Source organism: Camelus ferus, chromosome 1, assembly GCF_009834535.1.
Source record: "Camelus ferus isolate YT-003-E chromosome 1, BCGSAC_Cfer_1.0, whole genome shotgun sequence".
NCBI lineage: Eukaryota > Metazoa > Chordata > Mammalia > Artiodactyla > Camelidae > Camelus > Camelus ferus.
The window spans coordinates 101,931,095-101,951,988 of record NC_045696.1 but is presented as its reverse complement, the minus strand read 5'-3'; the positions used below and the strand labels follow the sequence as shown (position 1 = coordinate 101,951,988).

Sequence of the window (20,894 nt, the reverse complement as noted above, 5' to 3'; positions counted from 1 at the left end):
TCAGTTGCTCAGATTCGAAAAACATGAACTAGGGATTCAGGTGTGGAAAAAAAGAAGGAAAGAGTGTAATTAAATATTGGAAGGAAGCCAAACCAGTGGACACCATTTAACTGTCTGTAAGATAGTATTCACAAATATTAGAGATGAAGTGGCAACTCCACAATTTTTAACTGTTTACATGATATTAATCCACCTCCACCATCTTACCAAAGCGTTTGTCAGAACACTGATTTAGAGAGATGACATGGGTTTGAGTTTCAAATGTTACATGCATTCCCTAACATTTTCCTTTAGCAGTTTAGTTTTACACTGAGATTAGTCAGCTATAGAACACAAAGTAAAAATATACAATGCCTTCTGGTTATTTAGGGCTTTTGTTTTTTCTCTGCCCTCCCACAACCTTCCAAATTCAAAGAACTAAAGGAATGTGTGAGTGTTGCTAAAAGGGACACATTTTATTGCTTTGTGCTATCAACTTGGTTTGAAGAAAAGTGTCTCATAAGGATTTCAGAACTGCTCTGGAGCATCTGCCAGCAAGAGTATCCCATGATATTCCAAGGTGGAAAGTGGTCCATGAAGCTGGTCCACCTTGGGATGCCTCATCCAAAGTTCTATCTTTGGACAGGTTAGAGTCATGGGAAATAACAAAGAGTCTCAACCATGAGATTGTCCACTATGGTAGGTTGTCCAATGTGGACTCCTATCCTTGGGGCATCCCAGACAACACATGCATGCACACTATATACACAAACACGCAACACACACATTTCACAGCACTCTGGGATTCTTAACACAGCACTATAGGAAACTTTTCTCTAGAAACTATTTCAGCCACCAGCTTATATTTAGCTAATACCCTTAGGAAGCTTACAGAAGAAATATAGAGATAGAGATATCTGACTAGAAACATACTGACTAAAACGAAATGATTCTTACTTTATAATATTTACACAAAGCAGACTTTTTTTTCCTCAGACCAGAGGTGGAAATGTCACAAAGTACTATAGATAGTGAAAGAGGAAGGGCCTCTCCAATACATGAAGGTTGTCTTCCAAACTCCTTCTTCATCACAGGAGGGTAATGGAGTGAGAAAGAAAAAAGATAGAAGAAAACAAAGGAGACAAAACTAGGAACTGCATGTTCAGTTTCATTTTCCTGGTGAAGTAGTTCTCCTACTTTAGTGCATCAGAACCCTCTGGAAGGTTTGTTAAATCACTGCTTTGTTGGACTCCACCCCAAGTTTCTGACTTAGTAGGTCTGGGTTGGGCCCTACATCTTTGCATTTCCAACAAGTTTTCAGGTGATACTGGTATTGCTGGTCCTGGGACTTCACTGTGAGAAGCACTGCCCTGGAAAACAAAGGTTCCTACCAATATGAGTGCCACCACAGTCATAGAACTGTCAAAATCCATGCCATCTCAGGCTCATGCACACAGGATTTATTGAGCTTGGAGAGCCCAGAGCATAATTAATGCTTTTATTTTCAGTCTCTTCCAAAAATTCAATTCCATTAAACTAACATACGATGAAAGACTATTTTGCATGTTCCACATGATTTACAGTAACTTCCCCACCCATTCTGACAACCACAGGCATTTAAAACCAGAATGGCCACAGACTTGCAACATCACCTTCCCTGATGCTGGGGCAGGTGTTTCCGGGTCAGCCTCATCACACTCCGTGGGAAATTTCAACCCAGCTGCTTGGCATGTATGTACTTTCACATATTGCTCCCACTGTCTTTCCCATTCTGGGCTTTTTACTATAGACAGTATAACATTTCTGAAGCTCCAAGGTAAATAGAAAACTTAACTACCTCACCTCCCTTCCCCAAGGTCTCCCCACTCCTGACTTCATGGGAGAGTTACATACCAACAGCAGACTTTAATGAGAGGACCATTGTGGCCAAAATCTGAGAGCATTAACTTTCAAAAATGCTGTTCTTGACAATTATTGTGTGCAGCCTTGGCCAAAGTTGTAAATTTTTGAGTTTCTGTTTCCTTATATACAAACTGAAGATCCTCATGCCTATTTTCCATGGATATGGTGATTCGCAATGAAGGTTAGTATGTAGTGAGATCTCTGAATCTCTATCTTTCTTCTATAAACTTTCTGAGATACTATCACCTGGCACAGAGTAGACATTTAGTAAATAACAGCAATTCTTCCAGGGCTAAATGTGGGATATAGGTGAAAGAACATGAGTTTTATGGTCCTTGGTTTGAAGGTCAGCCCAGCAAGTCACTTTATGTCTCTGAGTGTTGCTTTGATTATCTGTAACATAAAAATGATAATACCTCCCCCATTGTAACACACACATGCACACACAAACACACCCTTGTCTGTGATACGCAGTGACCTCATGGAGCCAAACTTGCCAAGGTCTGAGTCCAGCTGTGACATCTAGTAGATCTGTGACATTAAGCAAGTTACTTTATTTTTAATTTCTCAGTTTTTCCATCTAAAAAAAAATCGTTGTTGTGAGGATTAAATGAGCTAATATATGTAAAGTACTTATGACAGCAAAGTTCACACTGTAAATGCTATTTGTGTTAGTGATTTTTATTAGTTATTTCTTAAATTCCTTTTTATTATGTTATTTTGATATAATAAATGATTAAGAAATGTTAGTTCGTCATGTCCCCACGTGCCTAGTCATGTAATTTTAATTCAAGTTAGACTATATATAATATCTAAATAAATAGTTTAAATCATAATTCATTTTCTTGATGTGCATGCTCATTAGCCTTTAAGACCTGAGAGGGGATCCTTTGAGGCAACACAGTGGTTTGCTCTAAGATCTTCCTCTATAGCTCCTTAGGGATTCAAAGCACAGCAGAATATATAGCAGATTACTCTCTTAAAATTAACTTTTAAAAACTTACATAGAGCAATATACCTTCAATTTTCCCACTTTTCAACCTTTCTTTGGCTAACACTTTATAGCATGGAAAACCTTGCCATGATATCTGAAAATCAATCTTTTTTCACTGAAAAGGAAAACAAGTTTAGTTCATTAGGCTCTTAACCTTAATTACCTTTCCTACAGATCTCTTCAAATTAAACCAGAGCCACTCTGATCTTCATATGATATGCATCCACAAACCCCCAAATTCATAGTCAGCCCTCACTGTTCTGATGGTATAACTTTCTCTCCTTGTCTTTCTAACAGGAATTCAACAGCATTTACTTAGCACTCAATACACAATCAGAGCAGGACTGGAAGAACTAAGAATCATAAAATAACACTAACCAAGATCCCATCTGGGAGAAAGACTTAGATGTCATTTAAGGCTGGTAGGGTTCTGGGAAGAAAACTATTGGTTTGGGTTCGAGTGGCTGAGAGATGCCTGGTTACTAAAGTCAGTCTTGACCTGAATTTTGAAGGGCTTTTGTAGCTGGAAGGAAGGTTATTGATACATATTTCATTTCTTCCTCATTTTAGATGAAAAAAGTAAGGCTAGAGGTTAAGTCATTTGCCCAAAGTCATGCATTTAGCGACTGGGGAAAAAAAAAAGGGAAGTCATAAGGATTTAAAAACCAATCCAATGCTTTCTCCATAAAGCATGCCACATTTGAATAAATAAAAAGCCTCAGAAGGGCCTTCCAGGCAGGGAGAAGGGTGTGAAGTAGCAGTCAACATCTCCTATTGGCCTGGCAGTCAAGCGGCTGGACTAGAGCAGAGTAAAATGGATCAGTAGGGAAGAGCCACACCATGTCCAACAACCCAAGTTTATCCTGAGGAACCTCCAAGCAGTGCTAGGATAAAATTAATGTCTTATGATTTTTCAAGAGAGATAGCTTTTAAAACCTTGGTGATCGACTATGTAACTATGTTTTCTTTAAATCTTGAAAAATACGCTGTTGAGTGAACTCAATTGGCCCTATTAAACTTCTAAGTATGTTATTAGAGGATCAGACATAGTTTAACAGTTTAATATAATATAGTTTAATGAATTCAAAATCTAAACTCTGTGGCTTGAAATTTCCCTTCAGCCCACTAAATAGTGAGTGAGATTTCCATGTGTATTTAGAGACTGTCCTTTATATTGTAAGGCTACGAAATCAAAAGTAGAATTCTAAGAGGTTTAAATTATTCTGTCCCTAAGCTCAGATCCCAACTCTCAAATGCATGGCATTATAAATGTCCTATAAAGTAAGGTAGCCCTCAGTGAGGAGTAATGGAATTGTTAATGCTATCAGGGAACAAGGAGCAATTTTTCTTTTATGAACAATGAGTAAGGGATACGTTGCCCTAAGTGAGCAGTGCAAAGTGCACCATCTGCTGTCAATCAATATTTTGACCATTAATAGTCTTTAAAGCTTTTAGTCCAATTTAAATGAACATTACTATGGGTTGTATTTTAAACCAGTTATGGATTCTAATCCTTTGATTTTGAAATAATAAGAGCTATAGGATGTCATGAGACACAATTACAAATTGCTATTCCTGGTGAAGCAGAAATATTGTTAAAATGCTGCCACTAATTTTTGCAAGTATCCTAGGACTCTTGATACCAAAAAAGAAGCTACTTTTCATATAATGGATTATTTGTATTTTTGGAGTATCAGATTTATCTCCAGTAAACACAGAGTCAAACCAAATACCACACATGATTTTTCTTCACCTCTACAACCCTTCATAGGATATTTTAAGGTTAACAACTTGGAAATTGTTTCTAATAATAACTGTAAAAGAGTAGTTAAATGTTCTGTTTTATCACTTTTCCCCTAACTTTTCTTTAATTGCTCATTTCCTAAGCCCCTGCTCCCTGGAATTTTCAAATTGGATTTCCTGGTATACTGATAAAATGCATCAACATCTATTGTGTCTTCTAAAGGATAACTGACACATGCCAATGGAATATGAACAGAAAGGCAGATAGCAGGCCGGGCTGAGGGATTACACAAAATCTGGTGCCTAAGAAAAATATTTATGATTCTTGACACAGAGGAAAATGACACATTATGCAAATAGTTTATGAGAGTAAGAGCAATAGTTCAGTAGGGGGACTGTTAGCCAAATTCATCGATAAGTATTATATACAGGACCAAGAAATCTTAGAAGATATTTCATTACAAGTGTATCTATCTGTAAGATGGAGATGACTGAGGTGCAGTTTACTCTTCAATGGTCATCCCCTTTAAAACAAACAAACAAACAAAAAACCTTTTAAAAGCTCAAATTTGAACCACAGTTTTGTTTCTTTTCTTCTCCATTTATTATCATCATGCCCATGGCAGGACTCTCACAGAAGCATAGGTTCCATCCTCTGATAAGGAAGGGGTTTATATGGTCTTTCTCTGAAATTTCACTCTTTTGGACTTCCTGGAAAATAGAATCTATCTGACTTATCTTGAAAGCAAAAACAATATGAGGATGCATCTGGATCTCACAGATACATCCTCTCTGCAGGACAATCACTGAAAGAATTTATTTATTTTAAAATATATTCAGCACCTCTTAGTAGAGATAAAAGTTGAATCCCGGCTCAGCAGCTAACTAATTACATGACCTCACATCTCTAAGTCTTTATTTCCTCACCTGTAAAATGAAGATGGTGGACTTATGATCTCTAAGACCCCTTCCCAATATAAGAATTTCAACATTTATAGCTATTGGGAAATTCATTCGCTTGGCATTTCCTTTCCTCTTACATTTAAAAAGGTTTATTAGACTGTCCCATCTTATTTCTCTGTTGTCGCTTCAGACTATTTTATTACATCACTGACAAAGTCCCTAATAAATATTTTAGACATAACATTTAGATCATCCCTTAAGAGGAAATATGAGAGGTCACTAATGCCATCCGTATGGACTATTTGCAGAGACTATCAGTGGCAGCTCTTCTAAGATGAACATGAACCTTATTAGGCATAGGGATGAGTAAATCACACGGATATTGCTATGAGTGGCGATTCAGTTTAGGGGAAGTTACTCCCCTTCTTTGAGATTTAGTTTCTTCCTCTGTATAATGAGAGGGCTAGAAAAAATAACCTCTAAGATCCCATTTAATTCCAACAATTATAATTCTATGCCAAAAAAATTAAATAACACTAAAATAAAAATCTTTCCCTTGATTTATACAGTTCAAGATAACTCAAGGATACTAAAAATTCTAGTAATCAAATACTCATCACATATATGCATGTCTCCATAATTTTTTATAACCTTTGTATATTACATTGTTTCAGAACTTGCTTTTAATAACATTCGTATAGAAAATCCATGAAAGAAGGACAGAACTTTAATCCCACACATAATAAACCTTAAGCCTAAAATGCCTTAAGCATAGCAATTTAGAGAAATGCTACCTCAACTGTTGCTCAGTGTGCTAATATTTTAGGACTTTAACCACAACTTAAAAGTATTTAATGGAGTTTTTGAGTATTAAAGATAATCTGGAATTTTTAAGGTTCAAAAGTAAAAGTTACATTTATGTCTTATGAACACAAAGTATGTCTGAATTTTAATAGGTCACCAAAACCTAATCAAAAGTTTAACAAAACAGTATCTCCATCATAAATAAGCTGAAATTGGTAAATCAGTCATAGTTCAATCAAATTCAAGGCTATGAAGAAATCTTTCCATCTAATAGAAGTTTGTAATTTTAAAACCTATGTTTTGCTAAACCATATATAGCCCTTTAATTAAATTCCAAGAATTACACTGTCTCTGGCTTCTCAAATTACTTCCCATATCCTCTTGATTAGTTATTAGTCAAGTCAGGAGCAAGAGCCTGGTCCATTGATGATGGACAAGGGCAATGACTGGCGCCTAGGGCTTTACATCTGATGGTGTCACTTCCCTTCTCTTTGACTATTTCTCTTTAAACTGATTATGAGTTTCTCCCCTCAAATAAGAGTTTTGTTGTGTGTTTTAAGTCCCTCCATGCAAAGGAATTTAGCTCTGTGCTCTGAATGGATCAGCATGCCAGTCTCCTGACAAAAATTACACTGCTTAGCCTGAAACTTCTGCCTTCTAGCTCAAGTATCTCACAGTGGGATCCAGTTAAGGCATAGGATTTCTTATGGTCTCAAATCATGACTGTACATTGTTATCATCAGGACATCATATGGTTAGCATATAAAATGTGCATTGATCCTCTTCCCTGAACCTCAGGGGTATAAAAGGCTTCAGGACTTCCAAAAATAAGGGAAGTGAAATACAAAAGTCTATCCTTTGCTATGAATTATAGCAATACCTCAGCTCTTTCCACTGTGTTCAAAGTTCCTATCCATTATCAGACTGAGATAAGAGTGGTAAAGTGAACTATTTCATCAATCAGGTCAGTTTTAAACCTGTCTTCCATCTTACTTTAAAAGGTGAGAGTATAGCCTGGATAATCTCTGCCACATTTTATTAAACTTTCTGAAAGGCATGGCATGGTAAATTGTACAGAAAGAGCAACTGGGAGTTTAAAATGTTAAGTGCATTTCCACACCTTGTCCCTCCCTCCAAAAAAGAAGACACACAGCAAATAATACTAATAATGACAATTATTATTAATTAGAAAGTGTGAAATCAGGCTAAGAAATGAAGAGTACTGCATAAAGAAACTCTTGTGTATTATAAGAAAATAAAACATGTTCATGTAATTAAAACAGATTTGAACAAAATTATCCCAGTAGGAGGGGTGGAATGCATTTCTCCAAGTTTTCTTCTTAAAACTAGTTGATCTAAGAGGATTTACCCAATACATGTTTAAGTGATGCTGCTTCTAGAACTTTATAATGCTCATCAGCCCCTCCTGTGAAAAAAGGCTGCTCTTTGTGCCTCAGAGCCATCACTTCCCAATATCTATCATTACAAAAACAAACAGCTAGCCTGGTTTGGCTCCTCACATGACAATGGACCCACATCTGTCAACAGACTCTCATTATGTGCTGCGTGAGAACACAACTGTGACATTTACTCCTGTGACAAGGCAAATTTCGGCAGCTCATCTGTAAAGAGATGAGCATTCATTATGCTGCAGCACCTTTCATCAAGCTAATGACATTTCAATCAGCACATTTTCTCCAGTTTCGATACTTTGCCATCTGAGCACAAGTCTCTAATTACGCCCAAGCAAAAAGTTTCACATCAATCCTACAATTTCTTCACTCACCGTACACCATCGCTCCTCCAGTTTCATGCAAGAAGCGAAATCGATGATTTTTAAATAACCAGATTGTCAAAATGGTAAGGATGAGCAAAAAATTAAAGACAAGCAGCTCCACTGCTCCCTGATGTTGAAACTGATATTCATCCTTCTCTGACATGAACCTTCGCTGTCTCTCCATTCTTCTGTCTTCTCAGGATTCCTTAGATAAAAACCTGGATAAGGACTATTTTATCAAGGTTTGTCTAAGACGATCTGGCTGCCTGAGGATTTCGGGATAAACACTGCCACTTAAGTTGCTACTTCATGAGCATTCTGTCTTGGCTTAGTATTCAGATGGCTTCTAGTTACAACTTCCTGTTTCTCTCTTAAAGCAGCCCCGTCTCTTTTCAAATTCCAGAGTGTGGTTTCATCATCTACTCTTACTGTCTTTAAATGATTCATTCCATGAAATTTCTTTCATATTGGACAAGCCTGCAAGGAATCATTCTGAGATCTTGAGTCATGATCAATCTTTTCGAACAAGTCTTCTGAAGCTGCATAATTGGTGAATTGCAGATTAATAATAAAACAGATCACCTTAAATTAGCAACACATTTTCTAAGTTCAAAAAGCCAATTCCTGAATCATAACCTCAGTCACATGCGAGATTTTCCCTCCCCAACCAAAGCCTAGCAATGTGATGGGTTTGACCTAAGATGATTTCAGGAGGTTTTTGTGTTTGTTGTTTTTTTTTTTGAGAAGCAAGAAATAATTTTGTATGTGGCTCGCTATCTCTCTCTCTCTCTCTCTCTCTCTCTCTCTCTCTCTCTCTCTATCTCTCTTTCTTTCTCTCTCTCTCTCTCTCTCTGGCTTTATATAACTGGCAGTCACAAGAGCAGTATTTAAACTCTGAATCAATTGCTTTCCTTTGAACAAGAATAAATGAAAGCATAAGACAAAAAGAATTTTGTCCTCATCTCTGCAGCTGCACTGTTTTTATATGATGAGTTAAAAAAGAAAGAAAGCTAAACACGTATCTTTGAAGTAAGAAACCATACAGCCATCCTCAGTAATGCCACATACGTGGATTTCTCTTTGTAAGCTCCTGTCCACACGATCAGGACCCATAGAAATCTGCTACAGATCACAAACCTCCTCTGTCCTGTGGCAAAACAACGTGGTTCACTGAGGAACAGTCTGCCACCAACAGTGAAGTTTCCAGAATCCCAGGGCACAGACAGTGATGATTCTTCAGACCATCTTCCATTTGGCAGGTTGGTTCTGTTTGAATTAATATCTTTATGCTTTTTGAAAAAGTTCAAGACAATACTACCATCAGCTCTGCTGCTTTTTTAATAATCACCTCGTATGTCCATACTTGACAGAACTGGTATTCACTTTAGACAGTGTAAGTGATTCATTGAGTAGGATGAGTCCAAATATATCCTCAAAACATCTTGTCACCAAAAGCTGGAGGTCGAACATGCAATATATTGGGAGCTAACTAGCTCCTCAATAACAGTTGCACCCACAGAGGAAGTCTGTCAACCACTTAATATAAAACTCTGCTGTTTCAGCTGCTTTGCCTTCTGCAACTTTTGAAGTTGATTTCCTGAGTTTAACTCAGTAAGGGGTATTTATGTGGGCTGCAGATGTTCTTTTAACATACTACCCTTTTTGGCAGGCATATCTGTGATGACTAATATTCAAACTGTTTTGAAATCTGTCAGATGATGCTTGCAAGCATTTCATGAAGCTTTGCTAGCAGGTTCTACCTTTACAATTTTGCAACCCCACAGGTTTAGTCTCGAGTCATGAGAGCTACAAGACAACCCAAATTCAAAACTTCGCAATTTCTTATTTTTTTTTTCTTTTCAGTCACCATTTAATTACTTTGGTTTCCTTTCAATAATGATGATTATTCCATCTGGGCAGAATAAACTTTCTTTGGTTGTCTTATTATGACACCTAATTTCCCTCTCTTACTCAATGAAGCAACTCAGTGAGAGGATTAAAGGCCAATGGAATGTTTTGACTGGCTAATACATTGTTTTTTTTAAATCTTAAGCTTGATGTCAACATATTTTAAGAAGTATATTTCACATAAAAGATCATAGACATGGCTTCTCTAGAAAAAAATGTTAAGTTCTGGCACACTGGGCCCTCCTTCCCATGTGGCCACAATCTGTTAGGGCTGGGGGTGTTGCCTGTTTGCCACAAGTCCCATTCACCCCATTTCACTCATTCATGTTCCCTGCATGGCCTCTACAGTCACTTGAATAGGTGGCCCCTGGTTAATTCCAAGAATGGAATACATTCACTATTGCATTGTCCAATTCTGATACTGTTTTACATTAAGACAGAAAGCTGAGAGGAAAAGGGAGCTCAGGAAACTTCTCCAATTCTTGCATTCAGAAAAGTATTTCAATTTCTCCTATTTTGTGTTTTCTTCTCAGAATATCATTTTATATTCTTCTTTACCAATGAAAGTAAGAAAATGAAATAAAAACACATATTAATTTGGTATCTACATGTACCAGAAAATATGCTGGGAAATTTAATTTAGTTTAATGTAGTATTCATAAAAACCCTTCTACATGTGAGGGATTTAAGGCTCAGAGAGGGCTGCTAATATATCCAAGGTTACACAGCCAGTAGGAGTTAAATTTATGTATAGGGTTTAATGGCCTTAAGATGGCATTTCATCTTAGGGTGATCAATTCATCTTGGCTTGTCAGAGACTGTCCTGGTTTTAGCACTGAAAGTCCTGTATCCCAGGAAACTTTTCAGTCACAAGCAAACCAGGACAACTGGCCACCCTAATAGCCAAGGTTCCCCCAACTTACAAATCCTGTACTGTCAAAAATGATTATTCTTTATGAGACTCCTGAGGCCAGATAGTCACACAAAGAAAAATATCAGTTAAAAATTAAGGCACTTTTATTAGCTGGTGACATAACCCTTAGCGCTAGGTCTCTGATGAAGTTGGGATGAAACTCAAAACTTAAACACAAAGCCCAAGGAGAATTCTTGATTGTCTCTTAATTTAGATCTTAACACCTGCTAGCTGACTGAGTCAAAGGCTCTTGCTGCAAGATACAACATGTAGGTGAGAGGAGGGAAGAAAAGAGAAAAGCAGGATGGCCCAGCTTATTGCAGTGAGTATGCCCTGCCTCAGCTTGCCCATCCAGCCCCATGGAAGGAAAGACTTGAAGGGAGAAGAATTCCACGCCAGATAACCTTGTGTAGCACAGTAACCCCACGCTGTGAATGTGACCAGTTAGAACCCATAGACTGTGTTTCATGATCTAACCAACCATTTGAGAGTCCCTTGTTCTTGGAGAAGATAGTGGAGACTGTGGGCTTAGAGAATTGAGAAGGGAAACTTCCCTAGGGTGAGGAGAGATGCTGAGGGTTCCTCTTCCCTGCTCCCTGGAGCCCCACCTTACCTTAGCTCTCTCTCAACATTAGACTTAACAGAAAATACTGAAGTCAACACAGACCCTGGGTTAGAGGAAAATCCCATTGTCTCATTCACTCGGCCTCTCTCTGTGTATTTATCCTTCTCTGAGACCAGTGAGGTGGGAGTTTCATATTTTGCCCACAAAGGTTCTAAAAGAGGACAGGACAGGACAGGACTGTAATTAAGTTTATGTGAAGGTCACACAATGCACTAAACCAAAGATTCACCACCTGTTCTATTTTCAAACTTGCCATAAATCCATTAGTTAAAGTAATTAACTGAGGCAACCATTAGACTGGGGTGACTCTGATGCCTTGGTCACTTATGCAAACAAACCAAACCTAAGCCAGAGTCAATGTGCTCAAATCTGAGAAAATAAAATTTAGGAACAACCAATCACAAATGGCCAACTAAGGTTTCCCAAATAAGGTGACCGCTTTAACTGTAGCCAATCAAATAATGTCCTTGCTTTGTTTCCCAGTCTTTTCTATAAAAAACTTCTCTCCTAGCTCCTGTTGGTGGAGTGCTCCTAATCACTTTCAGCTTGGTGCTGCCCTAGTTTGAACGGATGCATGCTCAAACAAACTCTTGAAAATTTTAATGTGCTTCAATTTATCTTTTAACATATCTTAGCTTCCCTTACCCACCAAAAGTCACATGTTACCATAAAAATGCCCCTAATTTGAATATGAACCCCTCCCATCAGTAGATTCCCACAGAGAAATGAGAGTTTAAAAATTTCACAGAAAGTTAAATTTCATGATAAACATTTGGACAGTATTAAGTCCCAGAGAAATTCACTGCATAATACCTGGTTTTTGTCTTTAGCCTCTGCAGATTCTGAGTGTATGGGACCAAGGACCTTGAACTTAGGACATAACCCCCAAGGCCATGTTCTTTCCACTGATCTCCATTATGTTGGCAAGGTGAAATAAAGGTCACTGAAAACTAGTGAAAATGAGAGGACTTGTATAATTTTATTAAACAACTCATATGAAGAAACTTGTGTACATGAATGAGTATCACTTCCTTCTACCCACACAGTGTGTTTCAGCCATGCTCTGAGGAGGGAAAATGGGTACAGACCTCACTGTTTTCCCAGGTGAGGTCTTATCCCTGGATTGTTCATCCTTGAAGTGCAGGAATACATAATAAGGTCCCCTGACCCGTGCTGACCAGAGAAGAGGGAAATCCCCTAGCACTTGCACTGGATGCCACTTGTGAGACCAGCAAACACATACTGTATCCCACTTTTTATTTAAGCATTTCTCCACTGAAGAGTCCCAAAGCTGTGCAGAGCTGAAGGGAGGCAAATCTGGCATTGTGCCTGTGATCTAGCCACATCATCCCTATGCCATCAAAGGTCAATGGCCTCACAGGTAAAGTCTCAGAGTGAGGAGGGTCCCAGGTGAATATCTTGATGCCTAATTCTACTTCTTCTCTCCCTTTGTCCCTAGACTTCTATCTACAGCATATCACCCCTTTTCTTTTGGAGAGAGCACCTTTTTGTGAATTATACATGTCAATTATATCTCAGTTTAAAAAAAAAAGTTAAGAAAAAAGAAATAACAAGTTTCAGTTCACTGGTCCCCTCTTTTGTCTTGAACATATTGAAAGGTCAACTGTGAGAAGAATGTCACTCATTGGCTTTTTATTTTGTTCAGTCTCTGTCAGCAATTCATAAGGCAGGGTAAGTGCAGACTGGCCACAGTGGCTGAAACCTCCCCCACAACCCAGGATGAAGGCTTCAGAGTTGTAAAGAAGTATGCGCTCTGGAGCCAAGGACAGGGAGGGCATGATGGAGAACTGCCACTCCAGGCTGCAGCATATTTTATTGCAAATTTACTGCAATCAAAGACCTGAGAAAATTCATTTCTTTGATCTCCTAAGTGTCCACATCATAAAGTCACATTCTATAGTGAAAACGAATATGAAAAGGAATATATGTATGTATATGGATGACTGAAACGTTATGCTGTACACCAGAAATTGATGCAACATTATAAGCTGACTATACTTCAATTAAAAAGAAAAGGAAGGTACAGAGATTTCTCATATTCCGCTTGCCCACACACATACACAGCTGCCTCATTATCAACATCATTCATCAGAATGGTATATTTTTTACCAAGTATGAACCTTTGCTGACATATCATAATCACCCAAAGTTCATAATTTACCTTAAGGTTCATTCATGGTATTGTGCAGTCTATGGGTTTGGACAAAAGTATAATGGTATATATCCATCATTATAATATCAAACAGAATATTTTCAGTGCCCTAAAAATCTTCTGTGCTCTGCCTATTCATAATTCCCCCTCCCCACCCTCCTGCCCCTCACTAGCAACCACTGATCTTTTTATTGTCTCCATAGTTTTCCCCTTTTCAGAATGTTGTATAGTTGGATCATACAGTATGTAGCCTTTTCAGATTGGTTTCTTTCACTTAGTAATATGCATTTAAGGTCCCTCCATGTCTTTTCATGACTTGATAGCTTATTTTCTTTTGGCACTGAAAAGTATTCCATTGTCTAGATGTACCACAGTTTATTCATTCACCTACTGAAGGACATCTTGGTGCTTCCAAGTTTTGACAATTATGAATAAAAAATGCTCCAATCATCCATGTGCAGGTTTTCATGTGGACACAAGTTTTCAACTCCTTTGAATAAATACCAAGAAACAGGATTGCTGGATGATATGGTAAAATTATGTTTCATTTCATAAAACAAAAAAAAAAACAAAAATATGGCTTCCAAAGTGGCTGTACCATTTTTCATTCCCACCAACAATGAATGAGAGTTCCTTTTATTACACATCCTCCTAACATTTGGTGGTGTCAGTGTCTCACATTTGGCCATCCTAAGAAATGTGTAGTAGTATCCCATTGTTGTCTTAATTTGCATTTCCCTGATGACATATGTTGTGGAGCATCTTTTTATATGCTTAATTATTATCTGTATATCTTATCTGATGAACTCTGTTCAAATCTTTTCCCCATTTTTAGTTGGGTTGTTCATTCTTTTATTGTTAAATTTTGAGGGTTCTTTGTATATTTCTGGGTAACAGTCCTTTATCAGGTGATTTTTGCAACTGTTTTCTCCAAGTTTGTGACTTATCTTCTCATTATCTGGACATTGTCTTCTACAGGCCAGGAATTTTTTATTTTAATGAAATCTAGCTTATTAATTATTTCTTTCATGAATTGTGCCTTTGGTGTTGTATTTAAAAAGGTATCATCATACCCAAGGTCATCTACGTTTTCTCCGATGTTAAATTTTCTATGAGCTTTATAGTTTTGTGTTTTACATTCAGGTCTTTTACCCATTTTTAGTTAAGTTTTGTGACGGCTGTAAGGTCTGTGTCTAGTTTCTTTTTTTTTTTTTTTTTTTGCATGTGGATGTCCTGTTGCTCCAGAACCATTTGTTGAAGAAACTATTTTTGCTCCATTATATTATTATATTGCTTTTGCTCCTTTGTCAAAGATCAGTTGACTATATTAATGAGTTACTGTTTCTGGGCTCTCTGTTCTGTTCTATTAAACCATTTGTCTATATTTTGTCAATAACAAACCATCTTGATTACTGAAGTTTTATACCAAGTGTTGAAGTTGGGTAGGGTCAGTTCTCCAATTTTGTTTCTCTCCTTCAATATTGTGTTGGCTATTCTGGGTCTTTTGCCTCTCCATATTAACTTTAGAAAATGAGCTTGTCTAATCCATTAAATAACTTACTGGGATTTTGATTAAATCTATAGATCAAATTGGAAAGAACTGACATCTTGACAATATCGAGTCTTGCCATTCATGAACATGGAATATGTCTCCATTTATTTAGTTCTTCTTTGGTATTATTCATCATAGTCTTATAGTTTTCTTCATATAGATCTTATACATATTTTTTAGATTTATACCTAAGTGGCTCTTTTTTGAGGTGCTAATGTTAATGATATTGCATTTTGTATTTCAAATTCCACTTGTTCATTGTTTGTATGTAGGAAAGTGATTAAGTTTTGTATATTAACATTGTATACTGGAAATTTGGTGCAATAGCTTATTAGCTCCAGGAGTCATTTTTCATATTTTTAGACGTGAAAGAATATTGTGGTTAAATTTTGCTTTTTAAATCATTATGTCTTTAAGATAATACAGATGAAATTATATGGTGTCTGAAATTAACTTTAAAATAATCCAGCAGGTGATCAGGGGCTTGGGGAGGAATGGAGAGTTACAGAAGAATTGAGAATGATCATATGTTGATAACTGCTGGAGCTGAGAGATGAGCACATGGAGATCATCATATTATTCTCTATTCTTTGGTATACACTAGGAAATTTCTGTAATAATTTTTTTTTTTTTAAGAAGAAGGAGAAAAGGAAGGGGAGGGAAGGGAATGGAAGGGAAGTTCTCTTTCAAAAGTATTCTCTCTCTGGGCTCTCACTGGGAGAGTTAATCCAGTTAACTCTCTAAATATCTTTTCCTTTAGTTGATTTCTTAAGCTCCTCAAACTCCTTGATTAACAACTGAAATATTTCCCTTTTTTCCTAGTCTCATCTTTTTTCAAGAATTCAACCTTTCTCCAAATGTAAGTAGATTCTCCATCTTTGTCTTCTTTCTAAATGCCATATGCCTTCATTTTACTTTCACTTTTTCTCACTGATGTTTTGATTGCAAGATCAAATCTCTTTCCAAATAGTTTTCTTTCCTCAATATTTCACTAAGCAAACCAAATTCCAAATAATAGAGTGTCCTGGAAGGAAATCTTGAAATTATTCCTCTTGCCCTTTGCTTCATAATGAAGATGGTTTTGTTTTTGCTTCTACTCCAGCTTAAAAATGTGACATAGCTCCTCTGGAGAAATTCCATATTCCTCTTTGCCTGTTGCACAACCCTTCCATGGTTGAAGTTATAATTGGGGTAAGTCCACACCCATAAGCAGAATTCCTAACATACCCATTTCAGAGCCAATTTACAACTCAGAGGCAGAGGTTGGATATTCCCAGAACTCTATAAAGGAGACATGAGTCCAAGAGACTATTTGGCTCCTAATTAGTTTAAATTAGGATAAAGAAATCGAAATTGGGAACTGATCTAGAGCTGACACTGAAGCCTGATCCTAACAAGCTGGAGGTCAGAATGGACACATGAGTGCCCTGTGCCACACGTGAAGCTGAGAATCCGGCTGAGAAGCACTATGTGGAGAAAAAAGACACTATGAAAGTGATGATCATTCTTTCCACAAATGTCTAAAAAGGCCTCACATAGTGAAGGCCACATATTTTGAGGTGGCACTTGACCATAACTCTGCTTCTGAGCATCCTTGTGCCTGATGTACCGCCTAAGACTATGTTACAAACTACTGCGAGCTGTCCCAGCCCAAGCTGACGACCAAGTCCCACACTGAGATTCTGTCTCCCTAGGTCAGCTTTTGCTGCCCAAGTGTCCATATTATGTGTATACTTGTTTTCCAGCCTATGTTTTAGAGGTCTTTTTGATCTAAAATTCTTTCTTTCTCCCCTCCAGAGTGCTGACTGATGAAACAAAGAACCGATAGCCAGTTGTATTAATGGTTTAGCAGGACTTCTGCTAAAGCATGTTGGAGAATGCAACTTCAACCTGAAGTTTTCTTAGATCTAGGATCTGCACATTCACACTGGGACTGTGTTCAGGTTGCAGATAAGACTCTGTGTCCACTTACCCAGCCAGCTGCAAGGACCAGTCTGCACTGTGCGCTGTCTCCAGCAGGAACTGATGCCTGTGGAAGGGCACTACCCCAGGTGGGCTTAATGCACACCCACAGAAGTGCAGGTGAGCATCCTTGCACCTGAGAGCTCAGGGGAGTCACAGAGATAAAGGTGGCCCCCTTCTCTTTTATGGGCACAGTCCTCACAACCAACATAGCCCAGTGAGTATCACATGCAGTCCAGAATAGATGTAGGGAGAGGCACAAGCTTTCTCACCAGAACTATTCTGAGAAGAGAAAAGTAGTAATGAACATGTCCTCTCTGGGCCAAGATGGGATTAGGTGAAGAAGAGGAAAAATTTTCCTTCATAACTCTTCTTTTTTAATTGAAGTATAGCTGATTTACAATATTGTGTTAGTTTTGGGTGTACTTCTTCACAACTCTTAAGTTTGAGGTTTTAAAATTGGGGAAACTATAATGGGAAGACCAGAACTTAAGAGAATCATCTAATCAGAGAAAGTCACAAATTCAGAAGCTTTCCTGAAAAAATGTCATAGAACTCTTTGATTTTACCATTGATTTAATAATCTAATTGATAATTGTCTATAGTGATGCTTCTAACAGTTTTTCTAAACCCTAAAACTTCCATCCTTGGAGATACAATTTTAATATCTCAGCAGTAACAGCATTTGTGCCCAGTTGGAACACTCTACTGTGTGTCAGATCCTGTGGTTCTCAAGTGAGACCCGGACCAGTAGCATCAGCTTAACCTAGGAACTTGTTAGAAAGGCAGATTCTTCCACTCCAGACCGCTGCATAAGAAACACTGATGGGACAGAGCCCATAAATCAGTACTTAACAAGCCTTCCAGATGGTTCTGCTGCTAACTAAAGTTTGAGAACAACAGATCCAAGAGATAACTTGTTAGACATATGATTTGATAGAGCAATAAATGATTCATAAAGTAAAAGGAGCCAATATACAAATAAAAAAGTGCTAAAGTCTGGTTTAAAAATAGTAAAATAACTGGTATATAACATCACATGTAGATAATATCACACATGCCAAGTCCTCAAGGTGACAATCAACCCAGTCATGGATAAATCAGATATCAATGTGTTCTTCTTTAAGAAAATACTGTGTGTTGCCAGTGCCATCATTTTTTTTCCTTTTTTAACTGTGCAAAAAGGTAATAAACATCCTGCTCATTCTCACAGGCATTGCATCACTTCCATTCCCAAGTGATCAGCATCAGTGTCTCCCCACAGTGTCTCATAGGACTGGCCCCTTATCTCTTCATCATTTATCTAATTCTCCTCCCCCTCATAGACTCTGCTTCAACAGAAGGCATCGTTATTTTGAAATAATATTGGATGTGATTCTGCCCACAATGCCACTAAGAGCTTTGACAGAATAGACATAAAAGATGATTATTAATCCAGACATCTGGGATGACAGTGTTTCCTTATTCCTCTAACCTTCTTTTCTCCTACCTCTTCTACTCTCACGATGCCCTCCGGACACAGTGTCCCCTCTCTCCCTTCTTGTACCCAGTTCTAGCTCAACACTCCAGTCCAAGCTTCTAAGTGACGTCTTTGTGATTCCATGCTTGTCCCATTCTCAGCTTTCTTTTCTTTCTTCTCTATATTTTATCTAATTTTCTTCCTTTTTTTGCTATCTCTTTCTCTTCTTAATTTTCCCTCATTCTTCTGTATTCTTCCTCAGTTCCCCCCTTTTCCCTGTTGTCTTCTCTTCCTCACCCTTATTTCATTTTATTTCCCCTATTTTAGCCCAAGTTACTCAGAAGAGGCTGCGCCACCTGGGAGGCAGACAGGAAACACAAGAGATGCTCTTGGGACACTGAGGACACTTGGCGTCCTGAGGGTGAAGGGCTCTGTCCTGTGCTGGGTGCATCAGGCAGTAACAATATTTGGAAGCCAGGTATGGCTTGACATTTATGTTCTCTTCACATTTCTTCCTGGAGTTTACCTAGTTTAATCCTTCCTGTTTCAAGTTTGTGCTTTCTCTGGCTTCATTTTCCTATCTCTCCCCCATTCTAACACCACTGCATCTTGAAAATATGTTACATAAAAAAGGCAAGATTGTAACCTCACTCCCCTGTTGTAATTGTTATAAAACCTTTGCAGAAGAGGTAGTTAACAAATAAAATGTACATACACAACAGGCTTTAAATCACCGGGTGACAGAGATCTAAATATCTTACAGAATTCTTTCTCCCAGGGTGTGTGCTATTCCCATAAACTCATAAGCCTCAACAAGAATCAAGAGGGCTTATCAGAGTTCTACTGTTCAGGCCTTCTGGAAAGTACAGTTCTGGGAAGCCATCCCCTCCTTGTTGTGACAAGTAATAATCCCTTAATAATTTTTGATAATTTTCTCCTATTTACAGTGGATTTCTATTCAGGAATAGCCCTGTTTCTTTGCTGACCACCACCCTCCTCATTCCTCAAATTCACTGTGTCCTCTTCAATCCAGTGACCATTGTTGCCCTTAAGAATGGCAGAACTAGACCAAAGGGTGCTCTTTGTGACCGCTCAAAATCTGCCCCGTAGTATTTTACAAAATGTATTTGACATAGGTCCTGTAACTTTGTAGTATTTGTCTTAAGAGTCCCTTTTTCAATTGTGCCTACTGTGTCACGGTTTTTATAGATAGTAACAATTGCTAACATTATTGTTACAATAACCATTTCATACAATCCACTTACCCAGCCCATGAAGGTACTAGCATTATGCCCATCTACCACTTGAGAAAGTTAAGTTCAGAGGGAGTCACTTGCCCAAAGTCCCACAACCAGGAAGTAGTGGAGCTGGGATATGAAATGCCTATACCACCCATCTCTGGATGTGAAAATAAAGATAGTAATAATATAGACTTAAGCCTTTTTGTATTTCTGTCTAAGCTCTTTTTTTCTTTTTCCTCTCTTTGACCTCATATCATGTAAATCTTACTAAGAATTTGTATAAAAGAGTTTAAAATGCATAAATTTGTTCTTGAAAATAACACCATTAATTAAAGGCCAAATTTCTTTTCATGGAACAAAACATGATTAAAATTGCCAGAGCATTTCCTTCGGCTGAAGGTGGAGGGAAATTCTGAGCAGCACAATTCTCAATGAGGCTTTGATCACCAATTATTCCTTACTTCCTTTTTTAAGCATGAATCTACTTCCTTCTTAGGGAGTTATATATCTCCCATATTTTGCCCCTGTTTTTTTTTTTTCCAACTTACAGTATCAACATAACTACCTTTTTAATGCTTATAATGATGTACATCAGGAAAATAACAAAGTAATCTGACCTCACTTCTTTTATGCCAGGATTAGATGGTGCTTTCAGCATGTGTCTTAATTTGAGCAGCTGAAACAAACAGACTGAATGATTTATAAACAAATAGACTGAAATTTATTTCTCATAGCTCTGGAGGCTAGAAGGCTCAAGATCAAGGTATCAGCAGATTCAATATATGGGGAAACCTCCTTCTAGTTCAAAAATTGCCACCTTTTTGTGTTCACATGGTAGAAGAGACTAAAGAGCTCTCTGGGGTCTCTTTTTTTAGGGCACTAATTTCATTCATGAGGGCTTCACCCTCATGACCTAATCACCCCTCAAAGACTCCACCTCCAAATATCATTACATTGGG

The 20,894-nt window shown here is 37.8% G+C and overlaps 1 protein-coding gene and 1 long non-coding RNA gene across 7 annotated transcripts in view; one reads left to right on the top strand and one right to left on the bottom strand.

Annotated features, from left to right (window-relative positions):
• SLC9A9 (solute carrier family 9 member A9) overlaps positions 1–20,894 on the bottom strand; it is a 607,055-nt gene that overhangs the window by 491,864 nt on the left and 94,297 nt on the right. Inside the window, exon 1 of one of the 6 annotated variants that reach the window (XM_032486894.1) lies at positions 8,112–8,455. The exons of 4 other annotated variants lie outside the window; for them this stretch is intronic. In XM_032486894.1, the coding sequence (XP_032342785.1) occupies positions 8,112–8,286 (175 nt within the window). In that variant the 5' untranslated portion in view covers positions 8,287–8,455. Of the gene's footprint in view, positions 1–8,111; positions 8,456–20,894 lie in introns of those variants that run through there. One more of the 6 variants, XM_032486928.1, reaches the window with a different exon arrangement.
• On the top strand, positions 1,262–11,379 carry LOC116665868. Its single transcript, XR_004322619.1, has 3 exons — positions 1,262–1,710; positions 9,190–9,361; positions 11,138–11,379. It is a non-coding gene; the product is annotated as an uncharacterized LOC116665868 (long non-coding RNA).